The sequence below is a fragment of the Hylobates moloch genome, unplaced genomic scaffold (genome assembly GCF_009828535.3).
Source record: "Hylobates moloch isolate HMO894 unplaced genomic scaffold, HMol_V3 SCAFFOLD_4, whole genome shotgun sequence".
NCBI classification, from domain to species: domain Eukaryota; kingdom Metazoa; phylum Chordata; class Mammalia; order Primates; family Hylobatidae; genus Hylobates; species Hylobates moloch.
This window is the reverse complement of record NW_026652279.1, coordinates 108481869-108501412: the sequence shown is the minus strand read 5'-3', so window position 1 is coordinate 108501412 and position 19544 is coordinate 108481869. Positions and strand designations below refer to the sequence as shown.

The 19544-nt window shown below is 38.7% G+C and overlaps 1 protein-coding gene across 4 annotated transcripts in view; it reads left to right on the top strand.

Annotated features, from left to right (window-relative positions):
* Positions 1-19544, top strand: part of HTR2A (5-hydroxytryptamine receptor 2A) — a 91991-nt gene that overhangs the window by 45582 nt on the left and 26865 nt on the right. For 2 of the 4 annotated variants that reach the window (XM_058437869.1, XM_058437868.1), the window contains one exon: positions 15286-16073. In XM_058437869.1, coding sequence (XP_058293852.1) covers positions 15286-16073 — 788 coding nt within the window. Of the gene's footprint in view, positions 1-15285; positions 19368-19544 lie in introns of those variants that run through there. The other 2 variants (XM_032150850.2, XM_032150849.2) reach the window with 1 other exon arrangement.

Sequence of the window (19544 nt, the reverse complement as noted above, 5' to 3'; positions counted from 1 at the left end):
TTCTAGTTTCAGCACTTACTGTGTGACATTTGGCAACTTACCTAACCTCTCTGTGCTTCCACTTTCTCATCAGCAAACAGTGATAATAATAGCACAAACTCATAGGGTGACTGTGAGGAGTAAGTGAGTGAATCTGTATAAAGCACTTAGGACAGTGCCTGGAGCACAGTAAGCACCATATAAGTATTTGATTGTGTTATTTTTTATCATTATTATTCACTACCACCACCATGACATAGTCCTTCCTGATGCACGGTTAGGATGTAAAGATGGAGGATTGTTATTAACTAGGATATTAGAGAAAGGGCTGTGTCTATGGAAACTCCTCAAATTAACTAGCTTTACCTTCAACTTCTATAAAGCCCTACTTTGTCAGAATTGTTAGTCCCCCAGATGATCTATATTTGGGCAATTTCTTGCCCTTGCCCAGATAACTAAGGTAATGAGGAAGTCTACTAGGTAGTCATAATTGTTCTCTCCTCTTCTTTTTATGTTGCATGTGTTGCCAAAGGCCTCTGCATTTGCTTATTCATTTATTCCAGAAATCTTTACTTCATGTTTAATATTTAAATACTATGTGCCATGCACTGTCTTAGGAAAAGTATCTGCTTTTATGGAGCTCACAGTCATGTAAAGAGAGAGATGACAAGCTAATAAATAGACCAACAAGAGAATCTCATACAGTGGCAAATGCTAAAGGAAAAAACAAATCAGAGAGATCCGCTACAGAGTGACTCAGGCAGGGTGAGGAAGGCTGACTGGGGAGAGGACATTTACATGGACACCAAATAAGAAGCCAGCCATGGTAATATCAGTAGAGAGTGGTGTGTTCCTGGCAGTGAGAACAGCAAGTCCCAAGGCCCTGATGAAGTAACCAGCTTACGGGGTTGAAGGAGCAGAATGCAGCCAGTCCAGCTCAAGTATAGTAAGAAAGGGAGGGAGTGAGAGGAGAGGAGGAAGGAGAGGTCAGCAGAGCCACATCTCTGAGGGCCCGTAGCCAAAGTAAGGAGTTTGGATGGTATTCTCAGTACAGTGCCGGGTCTCTGAGAGTCTTAGGCTCAGAGATACACAGGTAAGGATGGGACCCCCTCGAGGGCAGTGGGGAAGGTCTTGTGGTAATGCAGGTGGGAGTCCTAGTGGCTTAGAGTACAGAGATGGCAGTGGAGAAAGAGAAGTAGGTAGATTTGGTCAAAAAGTATATTTTGCAGGTAAAATTAGGATAGATTATTAGGTAGACTTCTTAGAATGCTGGTGAGTCTTTTGCAAAGGCAGGATAATGGAAAGAGACTCCTAAGTTTTTAAGCTGTATATCCGGATAGATGGTAGGACCATTTACTGGGATAAGGAAAGGTGGGGGGTGAGCGAGTGCAACCCAGAGTCCTAGTGTGACCGTGTAAGATTAGGGATGCCCATTGGAGACATCCAAGTTGAGAGGCCGAGGAGGCAGCTAAATGTCTCAGTTGTTCATTACTTATTATGACAATGCTTAGCCCTTGGGGTGGAGGTTTTGTTGTTTTCGGTTTCCTATCTCCCTTTTCTATTCCTGCCTCCCATGTATAAGTAATATCAGATCTCAGTAATTTCCATATGCATCTCAAAGTTCTTTACAAGTAAATATTCTTAATCCTTAAAACCCAAAAAGTATGAACTACAAAATGAAAGCAATGAAAAAGCTAACTTAAACTCTTCTGATGTCATGAAAAGAACACTAGATTAGGGTTCATGAGGTCCAGATTCTAACAAAAAATTAAAGTACAGAAGAAAACAAATCAGATGTAGATTTGAGTCTTAGCTGGTGCAAAGGCCTAGACCAAGTTATAGAATATCTTTTCTTCATCTGTAAAATGGGAATAATAATTCCTTCCTCGTGAGTTCCTTGTGAGGATGAAATGTGCTGACATCTGTGAAGACCTACACAGTGTCTGTTGCATTGTGGACACCTGTAAATGTGGGGTTTTCCCCCACTTTTTACTGATTAAACTTACACAGAGAGCTTAACAGCTCATTAACTGTAAAAGAAAGCTGCTTCCTTAGATAATCGCTAAGCTCTATTTCATCTCTGCAAGAAAAATCTGTACAAGATCTTCTTGAAAACAACCAGATAAACTTCTTGATTAAAGCTGCTTTTAACCTGAACTCAGTACATCTTTCTGCAAACTAAAGGCATACTTAAGACTGGGGAAGACAGGGCCTTCTTCAAGCAGAAATTAGACAATAGAAATGTCTCTCCAATGTTGCAAAATGAACAAAAAATTCTCCCTCCAAATCACTAATGTTTCAGGGTATGTACAACTTTTTAGGAGATGGAGTAAATGAAATCTCATAGAGTAGCAGCTTTCATATCACTCGCTGAAAGATAGTAAAACCAAAAGCTCTTCATCTTGGGCTTTCCTGAGCTGGATGGGAAGTTTGGAGGTCTCAGTCAACCAGACTGTTGAGAGATAAAAAGTGAAACTGTGAAGAAGCTTCTAGAATCCTAGAAGCTCTAGGAAACAGTGGGTAAGACAAGAGGGAGATCCAGAAGTTTAGCTTGGGTTACAAGAAGAAGTTACTAGTTAGGGACTTTCTGTGCCCCAAATAGTGCCCAGGGGCACTAATCAATCTGCATGATAACAATTTTTATCCGAATCCCAGAGGCGTGCATCTGAAACCCAAACTAAGAAAGATCCTGCCTAATCTCAGGATTTAGGACCCAAAACAAAAAGTTGTTTGGGCCTTGTGGTACAAATAGTGACAGCTGATCAGGACGAGAACAGTGACCACAAGAGCAAGGCCAAGATGAGAAGTCCATAAGAGATGGAAATAAAGAAGAACCCAAAAGAAATTTGTAAAGCTCTAAACCTGTGCCAAGCTAATTGAATAATGAAAAATGTGTCTAGCCCACAGATCTGTTTTGTTTGGCTTGCACAATGTGTTTTGTTTCTTATTGTATTGAACTTGATTGCCCTCAGACACTATCCAGTTTACCAAGCAACACCCTTCCTATCATCTTATCTGCCAACAGGTAGCTCAATTACATTACTACACTGGCCCTGTAAGCACTTGAGATGATAGCTATTGGTATATAGTTTATGTTTTCAGATGGATTCATTTTTAACTGTTAAACACTTGAACTTATGTTGACTGCAGAGATGCCAGAAAAAGAGAGGAAGATCATAGGGGAAAAAAGTGGGAAATTGAAAAAGGGTAGAAATCCTAGCAGATCCATCTTTGAAAGAGGCACCCCCGCCCACTGCCCCAATTATGGCAGCTACAAATCATGCCGCAGGTCGAGTGAAGTGGGTGCCTGCCATATTTCTTTCAACTAGCCTTTCAATATTTTGGGAAATTCCCAAGAATCAAAACTCAAATTCCCGCCCTTCTTTGTAGCTAGGACATGGCTTATAGCCTCGGTTCCACCAAAGAGCAGCATGCTGGCAAAACTGCAATTTGGAAAAGAGCAAAATGAACAAACAGGAGGAGTCAGCCACCCCTATTTTTGCCAGCACAGCTGAGGTGTCAGGTTTCCAGGGCTTGCATGACTGAATTCCCAGTACAGAAATGACACTAGTGACACAGTGGCAGGTCCTTCTGTTGTCTTGGGTGAGGAACTGATTCTGTATTAACATAGACCTCTGTGCAAAGAACTGATTCCTTATTAACACGACACCTGTGAAAAAAGTCCCAGATTTCATATGACCACCCTTCTTCCCACAGAGAAGTACACAGTGGAAGTCTCTCTTTTATCCTTGTTCTGTGAATCCCAATGTGTACTTTTAAGGCAATATGACATTGCACACCCATTACTCAGCACCCTTGGCACTTGACTTCATTGTCACCATCCACAGAAGAGGTCATTCAATTTTCACTGAGGAGACCATTATCAGCCATTCTGGGAAACATTCTTCCTCTGCAGGACCCCTATCTTGGGTGATGAACTGGTTCCATATTAACAGAGACCTATGTGCAAAGTGGCAAGCAATGCACAGATTTTTAAACTAAATATAAAGATGATATTAAACTGGTTTTCATTTCTGTTAGCACCAAACAAGAGTGGTTGGAGGTTTCAGCTACAGCAGAGATTTTTAGACAGAATGAAGAACTCTGGGCATTAAGGACGGCTGTAGAACATTCTTCTCTATAATTGCCAGCTGTTAGACAATACTATATTTACTATATAGTATTTACTTTATATTTACTATATAAGGGTAGCAATTCTCATTTATATTTCTCATGATCATCTCTTGAAGGGTACACAGTTAATCCCCATTTTATGGGAGAAAAAATCTCAGAGATTAAATAACTTGCTTAAAACCAGAGGAGATCCAAATTTGGGTTTTCTCCTTGCAAACTAATGGCTTTTTTTCTCCTGTATCAGTAGCTTTCAAAACATATTCTGCAGGTTCCCAGGGATACCTAAGATCCTTTCAGGATGTCCAGGGGGTCAATACTATTTTCAAAATATAGTCATGCATCGCTTAATGAAGGGGATAGTTTCTAAAAAATGGATCATTAGGCAATTTCATCCTGTGTGAACCTCACAGAGTGTACTTGCACAAACCAAGATGGCGTAGCATGCTCCCTACTTAGGCTGTGTGGGACAGCCTAGTGCTCCTAGGCTACAAATCTGTACAGAGTATTACTGTACTGAACCCCATAGACAATTATAATGCAATGGTAGTTTTGTATCTAAACATATCAGAAAAGGTATAGTAAAAACACAGTGTTATAATCTTACTCTAATCTTATGGGACCACTGTTGTGTGCGCAGTCTATGTTGACTGAAACATTGTTATGGGTGCGTGACTATGATATTATTTTCCTTTCTCCCATTCACCTTTTTAAAAGGGTAGGGAGTTTTCCAGATGATACATGCTATGTAACTTCACAACAGACTGAAGCAGAAGCAGATATATTTCCCTGTAAGATCCTAGTTTTCTGCTTATATCTCTGTATCCTCTGCCTCCCTAGTCTTTTTTTCTTTTTTTTTTTTTTTGGAGTGATGAATTAATGAATGGTAGTGAAGGTGTTAGATTGTAAAGTAACTGATTATAGACTCAACCACCTTCCCCTCAAATTCCTCAAGTACCTAGCTCAGTGTAGGCTCAATTACTACTTGATTGATGGATGAAGGAACAAAATTGATTGCTATCACAGAGGACCCGCTCAATGCTTCTGGTAAGTGATAAGCAATGTGTGCACTTGCTCCTGAGTTCACAGTTGCGTACCAGACAACAGACTGCTTCAGCCCCAGCAAGTCCAGGCACACCTTGGCCCAGGGTGGAGAGATCACTCCTGTCTCCTTGCCTGATCCCTGTCCAGATTCTATTCATTCACAGGCCCAGCTCAGCTCCAATGCCTTTCCCAGGGATGCCAACCCACAATGAGCCTCGCACTCTGACACCACATGGGAATTTATCTATGTCATCTATTTTGCCTCTTGATCTCATTCTGTCCTGCACTGCTGCCTTCCTAAATCAATGGTGTATATTTTGTTTTCCCTATAAGATCTTAGACATCATGTTTGTATTGAACTTGGGTGATGGTACATAGGGTTCACAGTACTATTTTCTCTAGTTTCGTGTGTTTAAAAATTTCCATAATAAAAAGCTTAAAAAAAAAGATCTTAGACATCATGAAACGTCTCAAAGGTCTTTTGCTTCACCCAGAGTCTCACATAGTGCTAAGTAAATTATAATCACTCTCGTCTAAATAAATCTTAAAACTTTACAAAATGATTCAGACTCATCATCTCACTGCTTTTTCACCAAAGCCTTGCATGGAAATTAGAGGAGGCCTCTTTATATTATCTCCACCTTACAGATGGAAGCTTGAAAGTTAAGCAGCCTAAGGTCACCCAGCTAGTGATTAACAGAGTCTGGAGGCAAACCTGTGTCTTGTGATTTCAAATTCTGTGATTTTCCCACTATATTCATGCTCCAGTTTGCTGGTACATACTTGTTTAATTTACCTGAAAGACACTTTGTGAAAAATAACGGGCCTAGATCCAGGATATGAGTCAGAACAGACAGGAATAAACCCAGGTCTCCTGATTCTCACTAGGCACCATGTTCTACAGTGATTTTTCCCTTGTGATTTTAGCTGTTAAGCTGGTCAGCTCATGTGCTGATTAATCCTATATGTGACTCCCTTAAAAGAGTATACAAATTATGTATCATACAAATATCCATTTTCTTTTTTCCACCCTATGTGGCTAATTGGCAGCCTCATTACTGTGTTTTCCCAACAAAAATGAAGGGAAGCATTATGAAATTATTCAGTAATTTCAAGCTGTATCTATAAAGTGTATTATAATTCCCAACTCTCTCTTTTTTTTCCTCTCTCTCATTTGTTTACCCATCAATCCCACAAGCATTTACTAAGCTCCCAGTATAAGCAGAAGCACATTAGATGCTGGAATGTCTTACAATACACAAAGAAAAAGATATCCCTGCTATTAATGAGATTGTCATCTCATGAATATAATGACATGTCTAGAGAAAAATTCTGAGATACTGAAAGGGTGAACTAGCACAGTATAATTTATTTATGGAGGTGTTGAAGGAATATTGAGTAAGAAAAATAGTTCTTATTAAAGAGAGAATTAATCTGGGGAAGGTTTCATGCAGGGGATGTGCCTTGAGATACGTTTTGAAAAAAATTGTAGGGTGTGGTTTGGAAACATGATCTCCATCTGTAGATTCCCAAAGCACTCCCAAATAATTGTACAGTTAAAGTACAATAATGTGTTTTCTATGCAAATGTAGCCTCAAGACAGGTTGCCTCATTCCCTCATGCCCTCCAGCCGCCACTCCTAAGCCTCTGCTACATAGAAATCCTGGAGCCCCCACTCATTGGTATAGCATTTCAGGGAAAGGAAGGCATCAAAATTGGTCCAGGGCAAAAATGAAAAGTAAATCTCTGTACCTCCCAGTAGCTGTTTACGTTGCCCCTTCCCCATGGTACTCCGGGCTTTTACGAACAGTCCGGCATGGCACAGCCACCATACCTCCCTCAGGCCTGCATCCCTGAGCAATCTTGTATGTCTTCCCTTCCTTTCCAAGAGCAATCTTCCTTTCCAAGGCCTATGCCCTCAGGAGTCCTCCCTGCTATGCATCTCTGTGCTGCTGCACCATGAACTTAGGTTAATAGTCAACCCTCCAGGGTATTATAGGTACACAGAATGGGACCTCTCACTCTAACAGAGAGACACTGCAGTACAATAGTTTCCCCTTATCCTTGGGGCTCACATTCCAAGACCCCTAATGGATGCCAGACACTGTGGATTATACTGAACCCTATATATACTACCATATATACTATATTTTTTCTATGTGTACATACCTATGATAGAGTTCAATTTATAGATTAGACACAGTAAGAGACTAACAATCATTAATAATAAAATAGAACAATTATAACAATATGCCAACCTCACTACTCTTGCACTTTGGGGCCATTCTTGGGTAAAATAAGGGTTTCTTGAACACAAGCATTGTGATCCCACAATAGTTGATCTGCTGAAATGGCTACTAAGTGACTCATGGGCACAGAGCATCTGCAGCATGGATCCACTGTACCACGGGATGGCTTACGTCCCAGGTGGGGTGGAGTAGGACAACACAAGATTTCATCACGCTACTCAGAACAGTTCACAATGTAAAACTTATGAATTGTTTATTTCTGGCATTTTCCATTTAATATTTTCAGACTGTGGTTGACTGGGTAACGAAAGCTATGGAAAGGGAAAGCAAGGGTAAATGAGGACTACCGTATACCAAGCAAGCTACTGAGAGGAGACACGTATGAGAGGAGGCAGGACTTGGGGGCTCCTCAAATCACACTCTGTGACTGGTTGAAAGATCTTGCTATGGGTAATATCCTCCTGAATAGTTCAAGACATAACCTAACCTAAAGAAGAGAGCAACAGAGAGAGAACACCATATGACTACTGAGAAAGTCGAATAATTATGTTAAAATCAGATTACAAAGACCCTGTAGAGTGGGCTGAGTAGCTGGTAATTGCTCGAGTGTTAGGGACACTATAGGCTCTTGTGTAATATGATGGAAAAGGTGCTTTAGGATGCCACATACAAGCGAGGCTGGAGGAAAGAGAACTGACTGCTGTGGGTCTGGATTATGTGCGCACCTGCCGCAACCTAACTTTCCAGACACCATGACTGTTTCTCCCCACACCTTCTAGACCAGAGTCTCTGAAATGAGACATGTCACATGTAAGACTCGTTCTCCAAGCTTTCAGAGAGAATCACTCCAAAATCTGCCCCCTTGGTACAAATGGGAGAAAGGATACAATACTTTCAAGATGGGACCCAATAACGTAGGACAGAGATGAGTTTTTTTTTCTAAATAAATCTTTACTCATGAGCATGTTGCTAAATATGCAGCCTAGAAAAGAGCACCTGCCATGGGTAGATAGTGTAATATCCACTCATTAAAAAAGAAAGAGGCTGGTCTTGATTTTGCCCCCAACTTTCTGTAGCATTGAAGAGTTTTATTTTTATTATTATTATTTTTGATTTGTAAGTCATAATTGTATCATTGATGACGTACAAATGTGATATTTTGATCGATGCCTACAATGTAGAATTAAGATGAAATTAAGCTGACTAACATAGTCATCAGCAGAAGTTGCCTTATTACTTGTGATTGCAACAACAAAACAAGGCTCTGGTTATTTATTCAAGTTACATTATATGGTTCATTTTCTCTTTGGGTTTTGTAACATGTTGTCTGGGGGGGAAATGGTAGATGAAAGTCAATCTTCTCTGAGACAAGAGAGAAGGGTTCTTAAGTGTTGCAGTGACGGCTGACAAGCCCCGTCTACAAGCCAGAATTCAATCTCTTCGCCTTTCAGTGCAAGATCTTTATATTGAAGCACAACCTCTAGGCTATGAAATGGAAAGGAAAAGGAAGGAGGGTCAGAGGAGACAGAGACCACTTTATAAGGAATCTATGATGGGGGCAATTAGGCCACCAGCTTCTGCAGTGCACAACCGCTTACAGAGATCCCTGGAGTGGTTGTTGTTTTCATGTTTATGTAGTGCCTGGGCATTTATATTTTTTAAAGTACTAACATCAGAACCCCTGGGAATGAGGCTCAGGCAATGTAACTTTTAAAACTCCCTCAGTGATTCTAATGTGCAGCTAAAGTTGAGAATAACTTCCCTAGTATTTGAAAGAAACTAATTGCTGATTATAAGGATTTTATTTTTCAACTATTTTTCTGGCCTCAATGAATTTAATGTCTGGCTAGAGGAACTTGTGTTTTTGAGATGAAAGAATGCAAAAAAAAAAAAATCAAGGTACAGAAAATCACTGGTGGGGGCGGTGGAGAGAGAGAGAGAGTTTGTGCTGTACGTGCAACATCAGCGTATTAGTGTGTTCTCACACTGCTATAAAGAAATGCCCAAGACTGGGTAATTTATAAAGGAAAGAGGTTTAATTGACTCACAGTTCCACATGGCTGGGGAGGCCTCAGGAAACTTACAATCATGCCAGAAAGGGAAGCAGGTGCAGCTTACATGGTGGCAGGTGAGAGAGAGCGTGGGAAGGAGGAACTGTCAAACACCTATAAAACCATCAGATCTCGTGAGAACTCTCACATTATGAAAACAGCATGGGATAAACCTCCCCATGATCCAACCACCTCCCACCAGGTCCCTGTCCCGACATGTGGGGATTATGAGGATTACAATTCAAGATGAGATTTTGGTGGGGACACAGAATGAATCCATATCAATTGGTGTAATTGAGTGCTTATTAGTCATATTAGGGGCTAGAATTTTTCTGCCCATCTAACGAAAGATCTATCTCCAAGGAAATATACATATATACAAATTTTTCAGATTTTAGGACTATCATAGACTTCCTGAAGCCAATGTTAAAAACCTCAGAGGTAGTCACAGACTTTTGTAACTACCCTCAAAGGAACAAATAAGCAGTTTTTAAAAATCCACCGTAAGAATTAAGAACCCTAGGTAGAGGTTTTGATTTTGCCCCCAACTTTCTGTGTGATTCTAACTAAATTACTTAAGCTTGGTAGGCCCAAGTTTTCATATCTGTAAAGTGAGATTTTCATCTGCCCCATAAGAAGGTGTGGGTAATGTTTTAACAATTTTGTAAAAATCAATTTAGAGTGAATGAATATGTGTGATAATACCTTGAAAAGTTGCAATTTATTATCAGAGCTATTAGGAATTAATCTGAGAAAAAGAAACATACAGCTTTTGGGTAACTGACATGTTTGTGTAGCTCTCATTTTTATGTACATCTGCCTTGTCAACACACCATACATAGATTAGAAGGAATTTAGCAACTCTGTATCAGAAGGATAGTGAGTCCCATTGGCAGTTGCCCTATATATTCAATTCTTCTTTCCCTGTAATATGAGGATTATCCTGCAGTGTTTACCAGTGGTGTTTTCTGTCAAACTACTAGTAAATTTGTTCTTATAACTTGAAAAACACAGCATGCATTAAAATTCAAAGAAAAGGTAGCAGTTTGGGGAAACAGAAACCTATGAACCCAAATTTCAATCTTTTTCACAAGAGCTCCGAAATAACTTCTGTGCCCTCCACCTCCTTTCCAGCTGAGGGCCCTAGGGACTGCCACTGTCCTGTTCCCTACGAGAGGATGGTTATCTAGGAAGGCAATCTTTTTATTTCCCAAGAAATGTACACTGTCTCAGAAAAAGTCCAAGATGAAGAATAAAGCCAGTCCTTCACAGTCAGTGGTTCAAAGTGAATTATTTATGCAGCCTGTGGTAAGACGTTAACTAGAGGTGCAAAATTTATGTGCAGGAAGTAAGCAGAGCTATGCCGAAAGAAAGACACCAACCAAAGCTTTTGTGTTCTTAGGTGTCAAGGTTTCCCATTCACTTTATTGTCTGAGTTTCAATGGAAATAAATAAAATGCTACATAGAGGATCCAATACTGATATTGAATTTTGACTGCTGTTTTCCACTCCTCAGAAAAAAATATATTAAACAAAATGCAGAGTCATGTAATTCAAGTTACTGTCTGTTTTGTTCATAAAGGAAAATGCTTTATATGCAGAAATTTCAAGTGAGAGATGTCAGGTCTCCAAAAGCAGCTATTATCAAACAAAGCAGCCAGATAATTAATGCCCCAGAGATGGCTGTGACCACAATATTGGATACTAGCCCATGTCTTCTCTCTCGGTAGAGGCACATGCTTTTGAGCTGCTGATTGTACCCACAAAGCCTATCTATGTGTTCTAGTTTTTTGACATAAAATTTCCTCTCCTCTTTATAGAGCATTACTTTAACTTTCTGGTTATTCTTTCTACAACCCTTAGCTGACCAGTTACTGTGAGTGAGGCACGGAAAAAGAATGGTGTATGATAGTATTCAGGATGTTTTTGTTATATGTGAAGATGAACAGGCCATTTAAATAACTGATCAGCTTAATTCTCCACTATCCAAATTAATGTCCCCCTTCCAGACAGAACAACTCTGCCTGTAACCTCTTATCACATCCTCTTTAAGAGTGGCTTTTTATCCCAGGCATTTAAGAGAGGGATTCTCTATTTCAGTGCAGATGACTCCATCACCCCTCTCAGAAACTGGGCTATTCTGTAAGGTTGTGTGTGTGTGTGTGTGTGTGTGTGTGTGTGTGTGTCCAACCAAAGACACTATTCCAAATAATTAAATAATTTGGCATTTTAGGCAAGCCCACATTCTGGTTAATTGAGAATTTCCACTTATGTAAATTACCAGGTTATAAGCAAATAGGGCAAAAGGCTCTCAAGGTATTTACTTCCTTTGTATTAATTAGAAAAAGGAACACTCGCCGGGCGCGGTGGCTCACGCTTGTAATCCCAGCACTTTGGGAGGCCGAGGCGGGCGGATCACGAGGTCAGGATATCGAGACCACGGTGAAACCCCGTCTCTACTAACAATACAAAAAACTAGCCGGGCGTGGTGGCAGGCGCCTGTAGTCCCAGCTACTCGGAGAGGCTGAGGCAGGAGAATGGCGTGAACCCGGGAGGCGGAGCTTGCAGTGAGCCGAGATTGAGCCACTGCACTCCAGCCTGGGCGACAGAGCGAGACTCCGTCTCAAAAAAAAAAAAAAAGAAAAAGAAAAAGGAACACTCAAGAGTTTAATAACAAAATCACACACCTTTTTGGATGGTTGATATCTTGTTTATGTGTATCATGACTAATAGTAATGCTGTAATTCATCACATTAGAAAAGTAATCAACAGTTCCAGCTGTACAAAATTAAAATTGATTAAGACCTGGCGTCACCCTGGCAGAAGCTAAAATTACATCAGTGTTAATTCTATGGCCAATGGCCAAAAGTCTTTTTAGCCTCTTTTGGTTTAAAAAGATCTGCTATATAAAATCTAGTGTATACAAGCTAAGCAAAATGGATTAGAATAAAATAATGTTGATATATTTAATATAAATAATTTTGCAGAGAAAGCTACTCTCATGTTTATTGACCACTGGTAGAACATCACTCTGGACTGGGTGCTGTGCTAGGTGCTCTGCAAATTTGATCCATTTTATCCTCACCAAATACATGAAGGTATGTTGGTGCCAGCCTCCCATGATAGATGAAGAAGTGGGGAATATAGGAATGAAGTAGCCAATTCAGGAGCCCAGAGCCACAGCAAAGACTCAAATCCAGGGATGTCTCAAATGGATGAACAAAGCATCCTTTCTAATCAATGAGCAACTATGCTGTCTAACAAGACCTTGTACATGAGTACAGGAAATATCTTTCACAGATCCAGATTCAAACACTGGGAGAAAAACACTCTTCTTAGAAATCATGCCCTTACTTTTACAATCAAGAATTTTATGAAGGATAAGCAAAACTGGTCAATATCCAGGGTCTCAGAGGATGTTCCCCTTGGAGGCACAGCTCATCAATCTCTTCTTGAATGTTGCAAACAATGGGCCAGAAACAGAGAGGGATGGAGGAAATGAAGAGTCATTAGCCACAATAAGTGTCCTTATAAACAGCTCTGATGTCATTTATCTCCACCTTCCAAGAATCCTGGATGGGCTTGCATAGGCAAGTGACAAATATTGTCAATTAAGTCTTTGAAGATAATGGCAAATGTCACTAAGAAAGATTTGTGTTGAATATTATATCAACTCAATGTTATCTCCTGGCCACGATGGCCAATGTGAGGTGACATGAGGTTAGGACAGTCATGTCTGTGCTTGGATGAAGTGGAACTCTGTTCTGAGTATGCAGAAGTTAGATTAGAGATTCTCCAAAAACCTTTTTCCAGATGGATGGCAAGAGTGAGGCAGTGGCCCCCAACTCTGGAATAAACCAGTGTTCTTGGCTGGTGTGAGACCACGTATTAGACTCTAAAGATGGTCAGAAGCAGTAACCACGACACTCTTCATTCTACAATTCTGAGTGTGCTGATAATATGGGCAGGAGTTAGAAGGGAACTTTTTTCTGCCTTTTTCTCCCAGGCTGTCCCTGCAATATCTACCATTTCATGAAAGAAACAATCTTAAACTAAGTTTTACAGAGTACTTGATTCATGTTTCCTCTCTTTTTTGTCATCCTGATTCTACCTTTATGGCAGAGAGAATAAGCCATCTCATGATTGCCTTGGACCAACCATCCCAGTCCAGTAGAGAAAGATATGCCTATTTCCCCAGGAGCAGAGAGGTTGTCCATGGTGGGGGTTGGGTGGTGAAACTGCACAACATGGCCAGTCGAATCTTCCTTTAAAAAGGTGCTATCATCATGTGGGGCATGTAGCATGATTAGAGGCCAGGGGTTGCCTTTATTCACTTCTGCTTCCTCCTCTGCCTAATCCCTGTACCTGAGGGAGCTTTACAGATCCCCCAAATCTGGGTGATGGAGCAATGGACCATATAGGCCCATGTTCCCCTGTATTATCTCATCCTATACCTACCTGTTATATTTGTCAATAAAAAGTCTATGGCTGTCTCTTTTTTTTGTAATCCACCCTTATGAATGCTCTACTACTAAAAACATACAACAACCTTCATGGGACAATTGGAAATTTGAACACTAACTCTACATTTAATATTAAGGAAATATTAAACTTCTATTTAGGAGTGAGAATGGTATTGTGAAAATATTGGGTTTGTCTAAGAGCACATGGCTTTTAGATCTACGTAATAAATATTTTCAGATTGGATGACGTGATGTCTAGGATTTGCTTCATAATAACATGAGAGGGATGGCAGCCAGAGGACGTATGGATGAAACAAGACTGGGCTTGAGCTGATAATCTTTGAAGCTGGGTGACAATTTCACTGTACTGGGTTTGGTTTTTGGTTTGTTAGTCGTGTGTATGTTAAAAATTTTCCATAATAAAAGCTTTTTTAAAAAGAATTAAAATTGGTTAAAGTTATTTTAAATTAATATTAGAAAATTGTATTTCTCAAAAATATTTTATGTGTAATTATCATGATTTATAATGTTAAATGGAATAGAAAGATCTAAAACATATAAGATACAAAGTACTGCATGTAAAGTACTGCATATACACATTTGTTTTTATACGTACATGTAAGTGGAAGAAGAAATGATGAAAATGTAAATTATGGTTGCCCCTGACTGGGGAGAACGCATATTATTTTTCTTTATTCATTGTTACATTTTTGTACCTCCCAAATTTTCTAGAGAGAAAATAAACTATATTTAAAATTTTATAGTTATTTTTATATATAAACCATGCTTGTGACATATTAGATTTTAAAAAAAGATACAGAACTGTTTGTGAAAAAGAACCTCAATTCTGTTTTAAAATGTGTGCACATGGTAAGTGTGTGAATATATCTAAAAAGAACAGCATCAAAGAAAGAAACAAATCTATATTCTAGATTTTCATAGACAAAAATAAATAAATAAATATATAAATAAATAAAATGAACAGCATCAGTTGTTAATTGTGGCTATCTCTAGATGGTGACGTTATTGGACATTTTTTAGTTTATTTGCCTCTGTGTGTTTCTTCAATTAATAAGTATAATATTATAATCAGAAAAATATGGCATAAAAAATAAAGCTAGATTTATTATACTTCTTTATAAGTAAAGGGTTAGCTACATATGGCAATATAACATACAAGGAACTACATAATATATACTTACAAAACACATATGTAAGTCCAAAGGAATTTTAAATTCTCAAAGTATGTTAAGCTTTTAAACAATGTTGATATAAAATCTTGTCAATAGCCAACATTATGTGGTGATGCTCTTGCCTTCATATACTCAATTCCTTAATAATCATGTTTCATTTTCTGTTCAACTCCAGGTATATCCATGCCAATACCAGTCTTTGGGCTACAGGACGATTCGAAGGTCTTTAAGGAGGGGAGTTGCTTACTCGCCGATGATAACTTTGTCCTGATCGGCTCTTTTGTGTCATTTTTCATTCCCTTAACCATCATGGTGATCACCTACTTTCTAACTATCAAGTCACTCCAGAAAGAAGCTACTTTGTGTGTAAGTGATCATGGCACACGGGCCAAATTAGCTTCTTTCAGCTTCCTCCCTCAGAGTTCTTTGTCTTCAGAAAAGCTCTTCCAGCGGTCGATCCATAGGGAGCCAGGGTCCTACACAGGCAGGAGGACTATGCAGTCCATCAGCAATGAGCAAAAGGCATGCAAGGTGCTGGGCATCGTCTTCTTCCTGTTTGTGGTGATGTGGTGCCCTTTCTTCATCACGAACATCATGGCCGTCATCTGCAAAGAGTCCTGCAATGAGGATGTCATTGGGGCCCTGCTCAATGTGTTTGTTTGGATCGGTTATCTCTCTTCAGCAGTCAACCCACTAGTCTACACACTGTTCAACAAGACCTATAGGTCAGCCTTTTCACGGTATATTCAGTGTCAGTACAAGGAAAACAAAAAACCATTGCAGTTAATTTTAGTGAACACTATACCGGCCTTGGCCTACAAGTCTAGCCAACTTCAAATGGGACAAAAAAAGAATTCAAAGCAAGATGCCAAGACAACAGATAATGACTGCTCAATGGTTGCTCTAGGAAAGCAGCATTCTGAAGATGCTTCTAAAGACAATAGCGACAGAGTGAATGAAAAGGTGAGCTGTGTGTGATAGGCTAGTTGCCGTGGCAACTGTGGAGGGCACACTGAGCAAGTTTTCACCTATCTGGAAAAAAAAAAATAAGAGATTGGAAAAAATTAGACAAGTCTAGTGGAACCAACGATCATATCTGTATGCCTCATTTTATTCTGTCAATGAAAAGCAGGGTTCAATGCTACAAAATGTGTGCTTGGAAAATGTTCTGACAGCATTTCAGCTGTGAGCTTTCTGATACTTATTTATAACATTGTAAATGATATGTCTTTAAAATGATTCACTTTTATTGCATAATTATGAAGCCCTAAGTAAATCTAAATTAACTTCTATTTTCAAGTGGAAACCTTGCTGCTATGCTGTTCATTGATGACATGGGATTGAGTTGGTTACCTATTGCTGTAAATAAAAATAGCTATAAATAGTGAAAATTTTATTGAATATAATGGCCTCTTAAAAATTATCTTTAAAACTTACTATGGTATATATTTTGAAAGGAGAAAAAAAGACACTAAGGTCAGTGTTATAAAATCTGTATTGCTAAGATAATTAAATGAAATACTTGACAACATTTTTCATTCCTGCTTTTTCATAGATACCATTTTGAAATATTCACAAGGTTGCTGGTATTTGTTGCATTTCAAGTTAATTCTCAGAAGTGAAAAAGATTTCAAATGTTATTCAATAACTATTGCTGCTTTCTCTTCTACTTCTTGTGCTTTACTCTGAATTTCCAGTGTGGTCTTGTTTAATATTTGTTCTTCTAGGTAAACTAGCAAAAGGATGATTTAACATTACTAAATGCGTTTCTAGCAATTGCTTCTCTAAAACAGCACTATCGAGGTATTTGGTAACTTGCTGTGAAATGACTGCATCATGCATGCACTCTTTTGAGCAGTAAACCTATATTGATGTAACTGTGTCAGGATTGAGGATGAGCTCAGGTTTCCGGCTACTGACAGTGGTAGAGTCCTAGGACATCTCTGTAAAAAGCAGGTGACTTTCCTATGACACTCATCAGGTAAATTGATGCTTTCAGATCCATTGGTTTATACTATTTATTAAAATCATTCTGCTTGGTTCCACAATCATCTTTTGAGTGTACATTTATGTGTGAAGCAAATTTCTAGATATGAGAAATATAAAAATAATTAAAACAAAATCCTTGCCTTTAAACGAAATGGCTCAGCCAGGCACGGAAGCTCATGCGTGTAATCCTAGCACTTTGGGAGGCTGAGATGGGAGGATCATTTGAGGCCAAGAGTTTGAGACCAACCCGGGTAACAAAGTGAGACCTCCCTGTCTCTACAAAGAAAATCAAAAAATTATCTGATCCTGGTGGCACACAACTGTGGTCCCAGCTACACGGGAGGCTGAGACACAAGGATCACTTGAGCCCAGAAGCTCAAGGCTGCAGTGAGCCAAGTTCACACCACTGCCATTTCCTCCTGGGCAACAGAGCGAGACCCTATCACAAAGAAAAAAAGAAAGAAAAAAAGAAACTGACTAAACTGAAATGGTCTTAGTCAAAAAATATAAACAGACTTATTTTTAGAATCCTTTCAACTTATTTCCTTCTTACCTGGTTCAGAAATAAGTTTGTTTCAACTGTGAGAGTAGTTTTAAAAATAAGTTTTCCTGATTGGTTACCAATAAACACCAAACAAATAAAGGAGGGGGAAAACATCACTTGAGGCTTAACATTGCAATTAATTTAGAAATATGCACCTCAATCTCAAGCCAATTTATAACTACCATAGTTTTGAGCAAAATTTTTCTTCTATTTCTCCAAAAACTCACTCATTTCAGTATTACTCATTGACACTGGGCTCCCTAATAGAAAAGCAGATATTATAATATTTCATTGAAATGGTTACTAAAGAGAAAAAGAGATAAACAACAGTTAATGTACCTTGATATTATAACACTCAAGGTTAAATTGCATGTTGTTATTGGAATCAATGTTAGATATATGACTACAATGCTGAAGCATTTCTATTGAATGAGAAACAGTTTTTGCCCTAAACCTTTGGAAAAAAATACAGATTTGAAAACTAAAGAATGTGGGAAGTGTCATTGTGTAATTTGGAAATGCGTAAAATTCTCATTATGTCCTCATAGATATGTTGAAAGATGGTTCACTCTTTCAAAGATAGAATGTATAATATGCTGCTAGTACCAAGGCTGCATTTGAACTGAACTACTCCTTATGATACCATACTAACTGATGAAAATATAAATGTTAAAATGTCTCCGCTCTAATGTATTTTGCCTTCACTTATAACTCTGCACATTTCATTATATATTAGGGAAAAGATTACAGATTCTACCCCCATATACTCAATCTTGATCAGAATGAACATTAATGTTGCCTGATAGATGTCTTTTGACTACCTATATATTACAAATGTGTACGTGTTTTTTTCTTCCATAAGTATCTATTCAAATGTATACTGTACAGGCAAATGTGTAGCTGTATATATGTACAGACATGTTCTCATGCACTTTATTCAATATTTATATATTTATATGGACGAAAAGCAAGTCAATGAAAACACTCAGTATATACACATGTGTGCATGTTTGTATCATGTTTATTTAAATGTGAATTCATGTTCTAATATTTCTATGACCTTCCATTGCTGCAAAGGAGATTAAAGTGTAACAAAAATATCAGCTCTTTAAATAAACTGGAAGTTAATCTAATTTTGTGGAAGAACTTTTAAGACAAGTCTCTGAGGGTGGCGAAAACAATGGTCCACATATATAGTTTCTTGATCGTAAATAAAATGGTACCTTTGGGCCCTTTGTTTAGTCTGGCGATTTTCTGACTACTATGGCTTTTTAAACAGACTCACACCTAAGTGAAACACAGTTGTCAAATGATTTATGGATCTGTGATTAAAGGATTCACTTTTAATCAATACTATTAAAACGGAGTAACAAACCTTGCTCTACTTTAAGTTGAATGATAGATTCCTCTATATTCAAAAAAAAGCAATTAACTGCCATAATTAGGGAAAACGGGCTAAAGCATACTGCATCTACTTGGCCACAGCGCCATCTCATGGTAATTTTTTAAAGTGCTACCTTAGCCAAATGGAACTAAGTCACTGTACTGCTTTTAGCAAAGGGTGCTTCTCCCATTTGTGCATCAATGAGACATAAAGTGCTAAATTATTCTGTGCCATATGTAACAAATACAGTGAAGATTATTTTATGAACTTATTTTAATCAAGGCGATGATAAAAGTTTTCAAGAAAGAATAAATAACTGTAAATAAAGCAGACTCAAAAACGAATGCAATTTTGTGTGAGTCCATAGCCGTGTCTACTAAAGGGAATTACCCCAAATCTTCCAGGTCATCAGACTCAGAACTCCAGGCACCATCCTGATATTTGAGAGCAAAAAAGCCTGTGCTTCTGGAAGTCAGCCATGTCACAGAGCTAGGATCCATATGGTTCCATTAGCTTT